Below are 17878 nucleotides of genomic sequence, written 5' to 3' on the forward strand. Positions count from 1 at the left end.
GGTATTTGGCTCTGTCTGGGTTTTTAATTTTATGATAAAGAATAAAAACAAAGCCAATGTCTTCAAAGCTAATGGACTAAAACCAAATTGAATAAACTTATTTAGGTGTATTAGTCTCTATTTTGTTTGAGGTATCAGTAAGTAAGTATACAAGGCATCAGTGAGAAAAGTGAAGAGACAGTACAGCTTGGGTTTGGGGAAGGAACTTGACAACTATGCTCATGTCTACCGACTAGGTATGCAGTTTAAATGTAATTGGTTTACATCCTTCAGATTCTTACTATTAAACTCTACTAAGGATGTGCTGAAAAGGGGCTTTATGCACTGAACTTGAACAGTATGAAATTGAACTACAGAAAGGCAACAAACTGGAAACTAGCAAGTCTTGTCCCCTAAGCCATTACTGGTATCACTGAACTTCTGGAATATTCACTGCTCTTCTGTGATATATCAGTAAAACTAATTTAGGAAAGCAGAAGGCTATATGTCCTGCAGGTACCAAAAGGGCACATTCTTAAATGGCTAAATCATTGACTTTTATAAGCAGTCTCCAGGGCTCTGCATGCAGACAGTTAGGGGAGGTGTTCCCAGCATTTATGTGATGAAATGTTTGCCCACTGATCATTGACACAGATGGAAGGAATTGCCTGAGGAGCATTGTACTGAGTAGTCTCAGCATATGGGATCCGAAAACAGGTAATTACAACACAAACAACAGTGTCAGTGTCTAGATTACAGCTCTAAAGGCTTTATCTGGAAAGAGCCAAATGCCCTCAAGTTCTGTTTGTTTCCATGGAAGTGAAGGACATGTATCCGTATCTGTTAGGCTGCCATGGCTTTTTCAGGTACTTCCACAAATAGCTGTTCTGAAGGTTGGTATGAGACACTGAGTCCATTCCATGGAATATAATGGAGGAGTATGTGTATGTCTGGAGCAAATCCATATGCTTTTCCTTGTATTCTGAGGTGTACGATTTGTGAAAGAGAATTGGGCATGCAGGAGGCAGGAGCAACTGGTTTTGAGTTCAAGGAGAAAGACTGGGATATGCTGGCTAATGCAGGGCTGAACAAAGTGCAACTGAATTGTTTGCAGCAGCAGAAGTGCAAACCCTTTGCTGGGGTTACACAGAAGAGCAGGTGATCTGTCCTGGGACAGCAGCTGTGAATGCACACAGCACCAGGTTGCTTCAGAGCTGCCACCTTCCCTCACACTTGTATGGATTTCTAGTGCATTACTCTACCCTGTGAACGACACCTGTAAGTGTCCAGGATTAAGCTGGGAAGAGTGACTACTGCTGTCCTGATGGATTTGAGAGGAGAGTTTCAGAACTCTTTCAGGCTTGGCTGAAATGGCATTCTGACTTGTGAGCCCCTTTTCTCATTCAGACAACCTGAAATTGTGGCTTATGGACATATAATTACTGTTGGATGCCTAGACTCCACATGAGGGCTATGTCTTTCTCATATGCAGACTTTCCCGGAGTTAAGCAATGGGTCTGTAGTTTTTCGGTCCAAAGTCAGGGCACTCACTGCCACACCAATGAATGCCTGAAAGGGGATTAATTATGGAACTTGTGGAAAGGTTGAGGTGAGAATAAAACTACCCTCTTGGCACTAGCCTGTCCCCAATTTGATATTCAGGCCTTGTTTCGAGCACTCTGCATTATTTTCTTCAAGGCTAGACAATGGATAGGCAATGAGAGACACATAAAAATGTCTTACTCCCTCTTTCAAAGGGCACTTGTGTTTACCTAATTCACTGTAATTCATCCAGGCATTAATTACCACATGCTGAACACCCACTGATTTCCAAATACTTTAATTAAAAAGTTCTAACTGCCTACAAAGCAAGTTTAATATCTAAAGATCAGTGGCAAAGTTGTGTAAATAAAAATTAAAGAAAGGAAAAGTCTGTGTGTGTGAGGTGAAACCATAGGATACTCGTCTTTTAACTTCTGAAATTTCTTCAGAACAGTCTGTATCCAGAACAACTGTGCAAGGTCACAGCCGTCCAGGTGACAGCAGCAAGGGAAACTGATGGGCTATGAGATGAGTATTGCTCCTGGAACTATAAATCAGATGAGTTTCAACCTAGGGTATTTGATTTTTACCACAGCACAAATCAGAAATGATAAAATAAAATGAGCTCATTATATAGCTATGAGATGATCACATAAAATGCACTTGTTATACAGATGTGCTGTAATGAATAGCTGTTTTTCTTACTGTTATGATCAGCATGACAATCCAAAGATAAAAAAGAGGTGATAAAGCCTGACTTAATTCCCCAGACTGAAAGTACAGGATGCAACATTTCTAAATAATTGTAGTGTACACAAATGGACAATAAATTCAGGATGGTCTCATGCCTACTATAATTAATTTTAATGAGCAAGAGCCCACACAAGGTCAGATAATGGGTCTAATGACATAACACTTATGCGAACAGGACTGGATTTATCATTTTGATGTATGAAAAGTGAAGATAAAATCCCAGCAGACAGACAAAAGACAAGTGGCCTTGAGCATTTATATCTTTGCTGCTTCCTGATTGAACACGTGAAAACGTAAGGTGACATCAGTTTCAAAAACGTCAAGTAGGACTCCTAATAGACTGACACTGAAGGGGTGTCAGTCTATTAGCCACAGTAAGTCAGCATATATATTTTCTAGTATGTACCACAGAGATATTCTACAGCTTAGGATATTTAAATAAATGAAACTCTCTTACTTTGAATCGACTGTAGTACTCAGGTGCTTTAGATTGCTCTGTTTCTTCTGATTCTGCACTCTGTGACTTCTGCTCTAATCCCTTGACTTCTTCAGCAGATTCTGGACCAGGTTTGGCTTCAAGGACAGACTGTAAAATGGTCTCCAGGGCATCAATCTGAACAATCACATTTGTCATGGTAAGCATAAACAGTTTGGAAATACAATCTGAGTAACACAACTGTCATATATTCAAACAACTTCATGAGTTCCTCAATTTGTCTAGGGTTTGTAAGGAGAAAATATGACTGCTTTAGTGTATTAGGCTGAGTTCTTTACATCGTAGCAAGAAAGATACCTCCAAAACCATACACCAAAAGAGGTACCTCAAAATGGTAGAAGTTGCAGATGTGACCTGTCCTTGTACTGTCATGTATTACAGAGATGCTTCAGAAAATGGAGCAACAGACAGCAGAACCTGCTGAGCAGTGCCCTGCCCTTTTGTTTCAAGAGCGACTGCAAGCCTAGTAACTACATGAGCAAAAGGGAGGCTCCCATGACCAGGGACACCTTCAGGAAAAAGTACCTAAAAGAGGAGGTGAGACCTCAGCGATGTGTTTATGTTTCAGCACATGTTGTGGTGGTTTCTTAAATTACTCCTAATCTGAGTCCAGGATCAGTCTGATGCCCCACAACAGTCCTAAGCCTCAAGTCCCTTAGTCACTGTTGACTTCATAAATGAACTGAATCTATCCACTCTCCCCAAATGAGGGCAATACCTTCTAGAAATCACTCTGTCGACTTTTTGGACCAGTACCACTCAGGACATCATCTCAGAGGGCAGAGAATAGGATAGCTGTGAGATTAGGATAGCACATAGGATTAGCTGTGAGAGTAAGAATATGTGGTATTTCATCCTCACTGCTAAGAAGTATGTCTCTGAGCAAGTTCAAAAACTTGAGAAACAAAGGTGTCTTCCCACCCCCACAGACATGCGCTCCCTGTGACACAGATCCACATGTCTCTATAGGGAGGGAAAGGCTTAGAAAACATACTTAAATGGTCTGTGGCAATAACACACACTCATTGCCAAGGACATGCCAGTAGACATTATCACTGTCTCATCAACTGAAGCAGTGATTTTGTTCTAAACATTACTTCTCCTGTCTTGCAAAGGCCTCTGAAGTTTGCCAGGCATCTTCTCATTAGCAAGGCACAGAATTCACAGGTTTTACTGGATTTGACTTATATAAAATTCCATTTGTTCAGTGGGTTATTGCCTTCATACTCACAGCTTCTTTGCAGATTTTGCTGTCTCCTGACAATGAAGCCACAGCCTCCATCACTTGCAAGGCTCTATTCAAATATCCAGGTGTCCACATCAGTGGCATTAGATTGTATACAGCTCTTAGTCCCTTATTCAACTCCACTTTTCCTGTGATAAAAACATACTTTAGTGTTACTACTTCAATACCTGAGTCTTAACAGAATCCATATGGGTTGGCTCTGGTTTTCAGAAGTGACAGCAAGCGTCCTAGCTTCTGTGATAAAAACAACACACTTCTATAAAGTTGCTCTGATTGAACTATTACCTTATTTTATCAAGGCATCTTCTTTTTGCACAACTTCATGGTTATTACGTGCTTGTTTCTGATTCCTCCCCATTCTGCCTCACCAGATGGAAATCAGACTAGAGTGGCCAGCTTTTCTGGTTGTCTGGCTTTGGAACAGCAGCTCTCAGAAGGATATCTGAAGACGGCAGATAAATGCCTCCTTAGCTTTCAGGGACTGGCTGTGGAATACATGTGCATTAAATCTGACTTTCTGGACTAAACTCTGTGGCCTTTAGGCTTTACCCACAGATTATAGCACATGCTCTGGCTAAGTATACAACTTAGCACCCCTGTTTCTGCTGGAGCTTCCTGAGAGAAAATAGGGGAGACCTGCCAAAATAAAATTTTGGTTCTTGATTTAGGACAATCTGTGCACTGAGGTGTTCACTGACTTTAGCAGGACCTGTGATGTACTGCACCAGTGACAATGTGGTTTTTCTTCTGACAGTAACTAATAGAGAACATGAAACTCCTACATAATAGACGAAATGCACATCACATTGCAGCTGATGCAATTTACAATGATTGTCACTCTAAGGCTTTCATTTTGTCACTGTTGATGTAATAAGTAATACCCCTTCAAGTGCAGCTCACAAGAGTTGTGTCCAAGCTCTCAATCTAATTTGCACTCTGGCTATAATGACACAAAACTATGAAATGCACCTTACTCTTCTTTACATGGAAGAGAACAGTTTAGGAGAAGCAAGGTAATAAGTGCACAGACAAAGCCTATGGACTATGGCTAAACTAAAATAGCTGAGGTGCTTGAGGCCAGTCTGTGCCCACAGACATCTTTCACTCTCTGAGAGGTTGGTTCCATTAGTGTTGGCAAGACTTTGGAATATGTGACATAACAGTAAATAGCTTTTGATCTACCGAATGTCAATGTCATGAAACAAGCACTACTGCTCACAGACAAGAGTGAAGTGCATTTGTGAAATACAGCCACTACTCAACCAATCCATACAACATTAAAAGCTCTCCAACATGAATGCCAACTGGACAGCAAAGTCCCTATTTGTATCAGTATCTCCACTGGACTGCAAACTACAGCTCTATAGAAAATCCTGCTTTCAAATTAATTTTCACATTTACCCCCCTTTTTGACTGAAAATTAAGTTTTTTGTTTTACAGAAATGATAAATGTGAGTCAGCACCCTAACTCTGCCACCACACATCATATTTTGAGGCCACATTTTAAGTACAAATCCACTTATATCCTCAATAATGCAGTAATGGAACAACAATTTACAATAAACTGTAAATTAATTAATTTCTTTCCAGTAAATAATCATTTTGTAGAGAAGGAAAAAACCTATCTGCATTATATTCCTCTAAAGGTTTAGAGGAAATTCAAGAATTACTTGCCCATTCCCCTTCCCTCCAATTCTGAACATGTTCTGATCTAACTTCTCTTTAATAATATAGCAAGTCATTAGCAGTGAAGACTCCTTAACAGATACAGGATAAAGGCACTATTATCTGCTGTTCACAAGCCAAACATTAACTTTACAGTGAGTAGTATATGTTCTAAACATAATGTTTTTCAGGCTGTGCTCTCTGACTTTCTAAGATTTAAAGATTATTTTAAGACACTTGATAACTAGAAAAAGAGTCTACTGTCTTTAACCTTAAATTTGTGTCATGGAAATCTGTACTTCTGGGGTATTTTTTTAAATTTGTTGCTCAACCAAGAACCAATCCTGTGTTCTTTAAGAATGTCTTCTTTCTTTCAGCTGCCAATCCAAACCTGCAGGGAACCCTAGAGCTGGTTCTGAGGTTGTCTGATGAAGGGCATACTATTCAAGTCAGTACTACTCTCCAGGCTTACAAAACAGATTCACTCATAACTCTGAAATTGTCCTTCCATTATTTCCTTTTTTTTCCCCTTTGTGTTCTCCTTGATTACACTTTAATAAAGCAAAGATGGCAATTTTATTCAGCCTCTGAAGACACGAGGGAAAAAATGATTGAGGGAGGTGAAACTTACCAAGGAATGCATAGCCATACAGCTGGGAGCTAAAACCCACAGTGCTACTTTGCTTTAGACTCGCAAGCACTAGCGATGCTCCAAGATTTCTCTCCTCTTCCCACTGCAAATAATGTAAACTAAGTAAGCATTCCTAAACAAACACACAAAAAATGGCAGCAAAGACAGCACGTGGCTTTCATCAGATATCTTAGCAATAAAGCAAAGAATCATTAAACGTGTCCAGTGTTCAGTTACAGGAGCAGTACACATTATACAGAGGAACACCTCTCTTCCCAGAAGACTGTAAAATGTGAGTGGTTGAAATTTTGCATGGAAGTCAATCAGTGCATTTTCTTCAGGACAATGGATTACACTGCTTTACACTGGCCAAGCCCTGTCTCTGTCCTGTATGTCCTACCACTTGCTTCAGGCTAGCACTGCTGAAGAAAACTATTACATGGCTTCTGTACTACAGCAGCCTTTTCTTTAAAATATGTGGCAAGATACACACTCCACTATCCCTCACTCGAATACGAAAATGCTGAGAGAAGCATATGCAGCTAATGGCTGCTTTGAGTGCAAAATCTGCTCTGTGAAAAGAGCATGTGCAACTCACCAAGACCCCTCCATGCCACAGGATTAAAAGCACAGCTGTCTCTCCAGCTACAAAGACGTACCAACTGTCTGAGCCAGACCACCAGTGATGGCTAAAGAAGGGCGCCCTATCAGTAAGTACGTTAAAACCACAAGAGTAGTGTAAATTTTGTTTAGGTTGTTTCATAGCACAGTGCATTTTTCATGACTAGAGAAGCAAGTGAAAGGAGCTTTATTGCAAGTGAAAGGAGGTGAACAACTCCCATGGCTAAGAAAATGAGGGAAAGGAAGCTATAAAAGGCAACAGACTGGAGAAGTCTGACTATCTTAATACATGGTTTTTGTGACAGGGTACTGCAATGTCTCGTTGATTACCTTATGAACTGAAAGAAATACCCCTGGCGAAGCAGCTTTCTGAAAAAATCCTTGAAGCACGCTGAGTCTTAAAAAACACAAAAGTTCGTTCTTCTGGTTTTACTAGAGTTTTCTTTTCAAGGTATGGCATTTTTTTGTGTCTCCATTCAGGTGCTACAAGAATTTGCATGTTATTCTCTGACACAAAACACCACCACCCGACAGCCAGGCAAGGTATTTGCCCAACTCAGAAAAAGCATACAAGGGAACAGGGCTGCTTTGTGCTGAATTCAACACTCCAGGTGAATGTTATAAGAAAATCAGATGCAACTAGAAAAATAGGGCTGTTACCAGCCTAGGTTCTTTTGGGAGCTAGCGGGACTGCTTCGTAGTAGAAGGCAGCAATCATTCTGATTATTTGCAACTGTCAAGGAGGAAACTTTCTGGGGAGAGCCAAGACCAGTCCGGCTTTCAGTGATGTGTACAACAGCAGAGAAATGGAAGCTCCCTATCACCACTGCTATACATACTAAGAACTAATACAGTCAGATTGCCCAAGATTTAATTCTCAAAGTTAAAAAACATTTCATCAGGCTGCTGGACCCCAAGCTAGAGTCAAGGACCTATCTGCAACAGGACACTGGCTGACCTGCCTTGCACCTCGGGAAAAAAAAATGGGATTTTCAGGAGTAGCTGAGCATTTCTCCTTACTCTGTCTGCCCCCACTTCCTAAATCAAACACAGAAAATTGGTGCTGAGCATCATGACGTTTTAAATAGTCTCTACAAATAAAAATACGATTTCATTGCTGTCTTTGGATGGGGTTATTTCAAAATGCATATTAAGTAAGTCACAGCTATGTCAATATGCTTGCCTTCAACATGTTGTATGGTCACACCACTCTTGCTTGCACATTCAGGTTTCATGAAACCTTACACGTACTGATAAATAGTTGTCTCTGCAGTAAGGATATGCAAACAATGTGGACAAACACACTAGAAAAATGAGATTTTCATGCCTACGCTTTTCATATAAAAGTGACTGAGCATACTTGATTTCTGGGTAACAAAGAAGAATATCCAACAGGGCAAATGTGCATCTCTTTTCTTTGGTGAAAACTGAAATTACAACCCAGTTGAGTTAAACTTTAGGATACCTGTAATATGCATTTTGGAAGATGCTTCACGTAAGACACATGGAGGCTTCAAGCATTTTCCTTACGCAAGACAACATGCTATTGAAAGCTTGTGCCAAACTACATAAAAAGTAGCTCCCTAAAAGTGACGGGCACTGTAGAGCCCTTTGCTGACTGAGCCCCTTCTGCAAAGGTAGAATAATGCCACTTCCAAGACCCTGACCTGTCATGTTGGCCTTAAGCAAGCAAGCTGTGAATAATAAACCCCTAATCCTAGGAGACAGGAGGGTGTAACAAATGTAGTTTTAAAACAAATACGTATAAGAAACAATACACCCAAAGCCAAATAGGATACTAAAAAACCTAGTGAAAATGCTCTATAATTCCACGCCACCACCATTATCAACATTCAGCTTAACAGGGTCCTATACAATACGCACCATAGTTTTTTTGTGGTAATTGATAAAAGTCTGCTTTGAACTATCATTTCATATCCTTCAAATACATTACATCTGAAAATCCCAACATACCTTCCCTTTCACAGAAAGGAGCAAAAGGCCTGACAAGTGATTTGATGGCTTTCACACTTTGTTGGGATTTTTTCCTTTCTTTCTTCTGCAGTTGTAAAAAAAATGAAAGCTATGGAGTATTTCTTTTTTCCAGGTAAAATTAGGGGAAATAAAATATATTCATGATTGAATGCCCAACTGATTGCATCATGACAGTCAGAAGCAGAGGCCTTGTGTATCATTTTGAGTGTGGTCAGCTTACCGCATGATCAGACTTGGTTGCCAGATACTGGTATAAAACATAGAGAGAAAGAAGCTGTGTTGATAATTCATCAAAACTTTCTTGGAGCATGATCTCTGTTACTACTGACATAGCATCTATGGAGGAAAACAATACATAATCAGCATAGCTCCCAGTACACAGTTGCCTTTTGTACCCACCTATGCTCACTCGTGCTTTATTGCTGTAGTATGCTTTGAAATAATTAGGGAGAAAGTTAAACATTTCTTACATCTAGAATACAACTATATAATTAGTCTTATTCATTAGGGTTATTCAAACACACTACAAGAAGGAAGAATGGGCTGATAGCATGAAACTACAGCAAAGGGGCTCTCAAAATCATCTTAGCTCTACACTCTTCAATTGGCCCTTCTTTGCTTAGCTCTTCAATTATTAACCTTTAAAAAAATATTTTAAAATTATTTCTTTGTTCTTGTGTTTTGATTACAAACAAGAGAAGACTGGCTTAACTTCACTACCCTTAGGGTGACAGGAGAGTACAAAGGAGCAGAAATGTTGTCACAGATCACCCACAGCAGTCTCTGTATTCAGCAAACAGTGCTCTGAAGGAGCTCCACAGGGAGTTCCAGTGACACTCCCTGTCAGAAAGGACAGTTTGTTAACAAAAGGCCTTGAGCCTCACACAGAAAAGAAGTATGGATGAAATAAGGGGGAATTCAAAGATGGGGGTGTGTCTCAAAATAAAATAAATACATGTATTAATTTGCCATGTAGCATAACCTTCAGGACAAAAGCTGTTGTTCCTTTCAGTTATTTGTTTTATAAGAGCTTTATGCAAAGGAAAGCTTACTGTAAGTCTACAGTACTAGAAGACCTGAAATGAAATTAAAATCTTTAATATGTCATCAAACACAGGAGGATTATTCATCTGCACATTTAAACATTCAGTAGTGAGATGTACACCCAGCATGACAATTCAGCATAGCTGGCTTGCTCCAGTGACAGACAGAAAGCCTAGACAAAGTTTAGATACAAAGCTTTTTGAACAGCTAAACATATGGAAGATGAACGCTACCACTATGCATTTTGATTCTGATAACATTCTAATTAATTGTCACTAATAACTCCTGTGATGTTATTAGCACATAAATCAGACTTGTAAAAGTTGAAGAAGATGGTTTACATTTGTAATAGGATTAATAACAGTAGAAACTGTGAATCTTACATGTTTTAAAAATCTATAATGAATAAAAACCCAACAGAAATGAGAGATAAAAATGCAGAAAAATAGTTTGAAGGAAGGAGAAGGCATGTTTTACCATGACTTCAGAAAAAATATGGCTAAAAGTTTTTAATTCAAAGACAGGCTCTGCAAATATAAGAGCATACAACAGAGGATGCAGTATCGGTATATATTTTCTTACCTTCATATTTCTTCTGCTTTATAAAATAATCCAACAAAATATTGAATGTAAAATTATCTGGAAAAATTCCATACTGAACCTAAAGAGAAGAATGAAAAAGCTCAGTGTGCAAACGTGCTGTACAAATCTTCCCAAGCACAGCCTTACAGGCATCAGAAAGACCAGAACCACGGCGCTGCGCACTGCAATGTACAGTCAAGCAACACAAGGAGATTAGCATGCCTCCTGTGATGGAGACCTACCAGCTTTTGATGCACTGCATTTGTTTTGGCATTTTATCTAAGCCTTTGGGACCAGGAATGGCGTTGCCTGTCATGTTTTTTATGCCTCTTCTGCACCTAGCATGTTTTGGACACCAATGCTATTTAAAACCAACAAACTTCCTGGGAAAGAAGAGGATTTTAAAAGCTGAAAGAGATAGAGCTAAAATTCAAATGCAACATTAATTTTTATTTTGACAAAGAAATATCTGAACTTAAAACCACAGTGTACAGGATCTGGCTACAACAAGAATTCCAGTCAAGCCACATTTGTCCCAAAAAGCTGATCAAACATATTCATGGATTTTCCTTTGTAAATCTTACTTTGTTTTTTAATGTGTATAAGGCTTTGTCTTCAGCACCATATTTCAAACACTGTCTGATCCAGCTGTGGATGGTCCAGTCTCTCAAGTACCAGCAATTTGGACTATGACGAAACCTAAAAGATGATAAATAGTTCAGGTGACAATATGACTCTGTTATCACAGAAACAAATTCTGTAATCAAAATCTGTGAGTTTCAAAACCCCACCATTCATGAACTCAGATATAAATCTCTCTGTGTTTGCCTTTGCAGTCAATCATCGCTCTCTAAAGAGTTCCAGATAGCCCTTTCAAGTAAAAGAAATGAAACCTTAACACACTAACAGTATGTACAAAGGGGAATCTGACCTTTTCACAAATGCATAATATTTTAAACTTCTCACTTTCCAGAAAGCCTACTGCTTTTCTCCTGAAAAGATGAATACCATAAAATAACAGCTTGGTATGTATGTGAAGGTCAACTTCATATATAAATACTGCTACAAATACTGTAGTGTTTTTTAACCTTGTCCTTGTGATTCTATAACATCATACTGTTGCTGGTCTCATCAAAGAGACGTGACTGATGACATCTGCAAGTATCAGAATTACATCAAAATATAACTGAGTCTGAAATTTAGAGCTTGTGTAATCTGGTCCCTCCCACACTCTCTAACTCATGCCTCACTTCACCACTTAAGAATCCATTATGCCTCAACACAGGTCATCCCTGGGCTGCTTGCATGCTCCATTTGCCTTAGAAATCTTCATCAGTGAGGTAAACCTTATGCAAGGGGAAACTCTGCAGAGAGCCCTTCCCTGCTGCTCTGCACTGACAACCTACTCATACACATCTCATGTCATGGCTTCAGCAGAATTGTCAGGCAACCTACTCCAGTGCTTGACCAATTTGTAAAACTGAATACCTTAAAGTTCAGCCTCTTTTATTTCATCCTTATTCACACACATGCACTTTGCTCTGCGTTTGGAGAAGTGGTGACAAAAAGCAAATGGAGCTCTAACTTTGGCCAACACTCAAACACCAGTTAAAAGTCCAATGTTAGAAACTGCTGCCTTGGTCCTGGGCTGAATTTCACACCCCAGTGTGAAGAGATGCATGCAATGTTTCTCAGTTCAATTTGTATGCATGAAAAATAAGCTCAGTCCCCAGCACAGAAGTGACTGCCAATTCCCTAGAAAATGCCAATGACTGAGCTGAGCTCATGTGCAGATGCTTGCAGCCCCAAGCCAAGCTCCAGCACCATTTAGAGGCAGGGTTGACTCTTCCATCTGAGTGAGCATGCTTTCCAAAACATTTATCAGATTAACGTGGCCACCAACTCCCTGTCCCCCTCAGTAAATCTCTTGCCTATTGCTGAGGGCTACACAGATGACCAAGCCTGGAAAAGTACTGCAGCCTAGAGAGCCTTCAGAATGAAGGAGACATCTGTGCCAAAAGCGGGGCTAAATCACTACAGAGTCTAAATATATGGGATTTTAAGTGGCACATGAAATCTTCCCATTAAATTAGAATTTAATAGAAAAAGAAAAGCATGCTTTGAATATTAAATTACAACATCCACTTTGTTGCTGTAATTGCTTTCCATTTTCTTCCCTCTGGAGTTCAAACATACATTTGCTTTCAATAAAGTCCTGTATCAATAATCCTTACAGGAAGCATCAATTACAGGAATTTGGATTTAATCATATTTTGATTAAAAAATTATCTAATTGCTACAGGCTGTTTCACCAGTGATTTAAGAAGCATCAAACTGGAACACCAGCATGCAGCAATAAAGCTGCTAGCATCTTTTAAAGTTTTATTAAATGGTTAATAATGTTTCACAAGAGGAAAATAAAAGACTCATCTTTCAAAAAACATGACACTGATGCTCTCAAATACTTAGGACTTTCTTTTGATTAAATCTTTGCAGAAGGAAAGCAAGCAGTAAAAAAAAAAAAAACACCAACAAAAAACCACAGCCAAAGGTTTTTGATGGGTTTAAATATTCAACTCTTTGCAGAGCTCTATTTATTCTCTTGAGTACACCACAGTGAGAGAGTGCACCCCAATACCTCCTGCACCTTGGGCTTGCTACAGCTTACTGTAGTGATGAAAACCTTCTAGGTTTAAAGTCAAATCGCACTTGGACAGAAAAAGGCCTAACAGGGATGCAATGCAGTCTAGAAACAGAATGAAACTGATCCTCAGTGAACACTCATCACTGGAATCAACACACACAAAATTCAGAGGCATGTTATAAAAACTCTTAAAAAATCTGCATGAGCTTGGCAGGGCTGGGAATGATTTGAGTGCGCATGTGTATGGTGACCCATAGGATCTCTCATATATTATTACTGTATGTATATTACTCTTACGATTTTTTGCTCAGACTACGTCTCCGCTGTACTAGGTGCTATGCAAATGAAAAGCAAATATCTTCTCAGTTAAGTAGTTTTCTACTTAATTCTAACAATCAATTACAAAGCAGTTGCATGGGAACGAAGAGAAGGGACTGGTGCAAGAATGCAACATATAGGCATGTACAAGATCTCTCAACACTAGACACTTCCATTAATCAATGATGTAGTAGAATTGGAAGTGAAAGGGAAACAAGTATGCTGCAATCTTTGACTGTTTCTGATCCATTTCAGGCTGAGATAAGCTCTGTCTCTATTCTGCTAGCTGAGAAGATAAACCAACAGTTATCTGGTTTTACAGTTGGAATCAGGGAAAAGAGGAGGTTGCTCATCATTTTGACAAGCATTAACATCTTCTTCCTTCTCTTTGTCCACAAAACAGGATATAATTACACAAGGCAATATGTTCAGGGACAGATGAAAAGAAAAAGGAAGCTAAAAACTACAGAAAGCAGAGGATTCAGAAAGAATTAAATAAAGGAAGCCTCTAGCAATTGCTGTGTATTTAATGGAAAAACCAGAAGGTTATCTTGCAGATGCCTGATGCTGAAACTCATTTTTTAGAGAACTAATAAAAACCCAAGAAGAACAGGATTCTTAAAATGTGTTCAGAAAAGACAAAGAGAAGTGACTGTAACAGTATTAGAGAAGCTCTCTGTTGGTACACTTCAATGTTAATGGCTGAAGAATCAATACAGTCATCCTTTCAGTCACTGAGCTGAGAACATCTGCCCCCACAGAAAACACGAAGAGGAATATCTGTAATACAAGAAGATCCTGAAATATCAAGGTCATTGTGAATCTAAAAGCAAATAATGCAGTGGTTCTAGAATTCTCCTTATTTTGAAAAGTTATTCAAATCATGCAGTCCAGAAGTTTAATTTTCACTAACAGTTGCTTTGTACTCTTGCAAAATGATTGTAACGTGGAAGAGATACAGGGAGCATACTGCCTCAGCACAAGGCAACCAGAACATTTTTAGCCAAGCAATTACGCTCTCTTGTTCACAAATTGGTCAGCACCTTGGGCTAAGAATACATTGTCTGTTTACTAAGTTCCTGCATAAAGCCCTATTGCTTATCATTTACAACAGTGCTGAGGTACTCATGCTGTGTGAAACAAACTGAAAAATGAAAAAGTTTAACAGATGCTGAGAGCGCTTCATGGAGTGCTGTAGTACTACAGTAAGCATGACTTACTTACATTGGTGCCCTCACACACTGCAGAAAAGCTGAGTTCCTTCCCTATTTACTTCAAAGGTTCTTTCAATTTTGTTTGGTGCCATCAAGTGGTGATGCACTCTCGTGCTGCTTTCACACACCTTATATTCCCAAGTGAAGTAATATAGCAACCCCAAGAGCAAACAGAAGCACCTCTTGCTGGATCATATTCTTTTCTGTATGTTTGGTAGAATGGAGTTCACTGCTTTGGGGACAGTCACAAATGAGGAAGACACTGAAGGAAAACTTGCTGGATTACAGAAGAGAAAGTGCTGCAGAAGTAATATACTGCAATAATAATAACAGCTCTGCTGTTCTCTTCCTGGTAGTACAGCAGGAAAGAGAGCTCAGCAGATCAGTTCCAATTCTTTGCTGATCAGAAGCTCCATTTTGTACACTGTGGCTTTCTTAAGGGTTGATCCAATTCCTGGTACTGCCAGAGGCTATCCTTGTGCAAGACACTATTTTTTCTCCTTCCCTTCCTTTCTCCACATTTACCTGACCTAATGAGAAAGTACCTTGTAATGATCCACACATCCTAACTTCCTACTTCTCTTACTTCTTTTAAAACTAGAGAGAAATATGGGTCTGCATGTTCATTTGCTTTAATCAGGAGGGGGAAGAGTGTCAGATTTCTTCTCATTCACATAAAATTCTAAAAAGTCCCGAAGCAAAATGTAATGAGACCTAAAATGAATAAATATAGTAAGAAATACTTCTGCAAGCCAGGAAGAAGCTCTCTCAAGGGAATGAATCCAAAGCAACTCCACATTTTACACCAGTTATACAGGGCTGAGAAGCTCCCTTGCAATGCATGTTTTTTTTTCGTCTCAGGCACATTTTTTAAGCTACATAATGATCAAATGGATTCCAGGCAGGCTTAGCTTGGAAACTGGAAGGCTGTCATCCAAAACTCTCCTTTTGTCTGTCATTTCAAGCCACAGGCCCTGGGGAAAATCATCTGCATTTTAAATGGACCCAGGGGCATTGCTCATGTGTCAGTGTCAAAGGCAACAGCCCTGAAAAAACAATTGTTATTGAACAAAATTTCCTTTTAAACACGAACAAAACTCTATTTTTCCATCTCTTCTTTGCCTGCATCTTAGCCTTCACCTTTCTTTGTATACATCCTTTCTAAAATTTCATATATAAACCTATCAGTCCCATACGAAATACCTCACACATTAACCACCTACACTCAAAAACAGAGGGAGCACTTTGCTTTTGTGTTAAAAGAAAAAACTCAAGTAGCATATGTACTATAAGAAATCAACTACCAAAAGCAGTAATAAGACAGGTTAAAAAATTACACACGTCAAGGATAACAGAGGATAGTCTAATGCTGAGGCAGAATCTTACACTAGTAGAGAACTGGTTTGCAGACTCCCCGGGAAAAAGCCCACATACAGCCGCTATTCTATTTTAATTTTTATTGACTTTCCCCCATCTTTTATTTTGAACTAATTTACTCAATTGCTTTGATGCTAAAATTAATTCTTCTGAATTAGGTTCACTCCATCCCCACATGAACGTGTATTTCTTGCAGAGTGTTTTTTTCAGGACTTGCACAGAGCTCTAACACCATGATGAATGCCTGATGATGGCACCAAAACAGACCTAAAATGACCAGATAAAAACAGACCTAAATGATCAGATATGGAGAAATGACAGTACAGAAGCACAGTCAAACATCAAGGCTGAACAGGAGACTTAAAGGATATTTTTAGTTTTAGGTCTTTTTTAATGTTATACCATATTCAGCTTTTAATTCTGTTCACTCCAATGTTACAGATTTACCTTTCCTTAACCCTTAGGCTTGGTAATAAGACTAAATCTGGAAGAGGACATATTTTGAGTAAAAGTACATACTATGCAGTTATTGAGGAAGACTCAGGATCACTCTGATAATCACCCTCTCCCATCAACTGAAGGGAGAAAATTCACCATTCAGTAGTCTCAGGGTAGCTACTGCATTGCTCAAAACCACATTTGTGCACAGAAAGCTCAGCTTTGCAAAGTCTCTTTCTAACAATAACTATCACATAGCAATCAACCATATGGCAGCTAGGATGTACTTTATCCTTTACTGACCTAGTTACTTTGACAGTTTTTAGTGTTGCTTAATAAATGACAAGCTGAATTTCTGATACAATAAGCATTTCTGCCCATTGTTGTCAATCTCTTCTATCACTAAATGCTCTTCCTCCTTTTGATGAATTTAAGGCACCCTTGTGAATAAAACAGGAACAGCCTTAAGGAACAGCCTCATTATGTTAAAAGAAAAAACAGTATCAAAGAATTGCAAAATCCTAGATAAATGTTATACATTTCAAAATAATGGACAATGCCCAAGCAGTTTACAGCAGTATGAAAGAAATGCATTGCTTATGCCTAAATGGACGTAAGAACCACCACAAAATAGTACCACAACAGATAAGGAGCCTCTAGCAAAGTTTAAAGCAACTTATTGGTATTCCTGGCACTGCAACAGTTCGAAGCAACTACGGGTATTTCTGAAAAAATACTTGAATTATTTACCAGTCCTGCCATCCAGAGGCAGTGAATATAACAGAACTGCAGTAGAGCTGCTCTTCCAACCTTCTGGCACCAGGCTACACCAAGCAGCCTTGAACCCCTCCAGAATCAGTAGCAAAGCACAGAGGAGGAATACTTCAGACTACTCAATCAACTTCAGCATCCCATGGGCTCACCTCAAATGTCTAAAACCTTTATTCTAATTAGTTCATAACCAGACTGAGAAAGCAATCCCAAAGCTCAAACAACATATACTCTGTAGGCTCTCTCTCCCTGGGAAAATGCTTCCAGGCTGTGCTTACTAAAAATCTCCTCTAGTCATGTAGTTTCAAAATACTCCAGAACTTTGCTTTCTCTGGCAGGACACCAATGAAGTTCACTTCTAAGAACACAGGTCAGGATTTCTTCTATGTCAGCTTGGTTGAGCATGCTGTGCATGCCTCAACAGGCCTTACCTAGCTAGAAACTAAAGGTCTTAACATTTAAAAATCCAGTATCAACACAGGTCAATGTTCTAGGTTAAACAGAAGGTTGCCAGCTAGCTCACTAAACTGGTCATTTGGGTATCCTCAGCATGACTGGTAGA

At 39.2% G+C, this 17878-nt stretch overlaps 1 protein-coding gene across 3 annotated transcripts in view; it reads right to left on the minus strand.

The window, feature by feature from the left end:
• The window catches only part of MRPS27 (mitochondrial ribosomal protein S27), a 40757-nt gene that overhangs the window by 1763 nt on the left and 21116 nt on the right, over positions 1-17878 (minus strand). For 2 of the 3 annotated variants that reach the window (XR_003532251.1, XM_027671393.1), the window contains exons 6-11: positions 11139-11253; positions 10555-10633; positions 9149-9264; positions 6313-6415; positions 4002-4144; positions 2732-2887 (exon numbers count right to left, since the gene is read on the minus strand). Coding sequence is in view for 2 of the 3 variants with exons in the window: in XM_027671393.1 (XP_027527194.1) it covers positions 2732-2887; positions 4002-4144; positions 6313-6415; positions 9149-9264; positions 10555-10633; positions 11139-11253 (712 nt within the window). In the remaining variant the exon portion in view is untranslated. Of the gene's footprint in view, positions 1-9; positions 2069-2731; positions 2888-4001; positions 4145-6312; positions 6416-9148; positions 9265-10554; positions 10634-11138; positions 11254-17878 lie in introns of those variants that run through there. The other variant, XM_027671394.1, reaches the window with a different exon arrangement.

The sequence above is a fragment of the Neopelma chrysocephalum genome, unplaced genomic scaffold, assembly GCF_003984885.1.
Source record: "Neopelma chrysocephalum unplaced genomic scaffold, ASM398488v2 Primary Assembly neopelma1_97102, whole genome shotgun sequence".
In the NCBI taxonomy this organism is placed as follows: domain Eukaryota; kingdom Metazoa; phylum Chordata; class Aves; order Passeriformes; family Pipridae; genus Neopelma; species Neopelma chrysocephalum.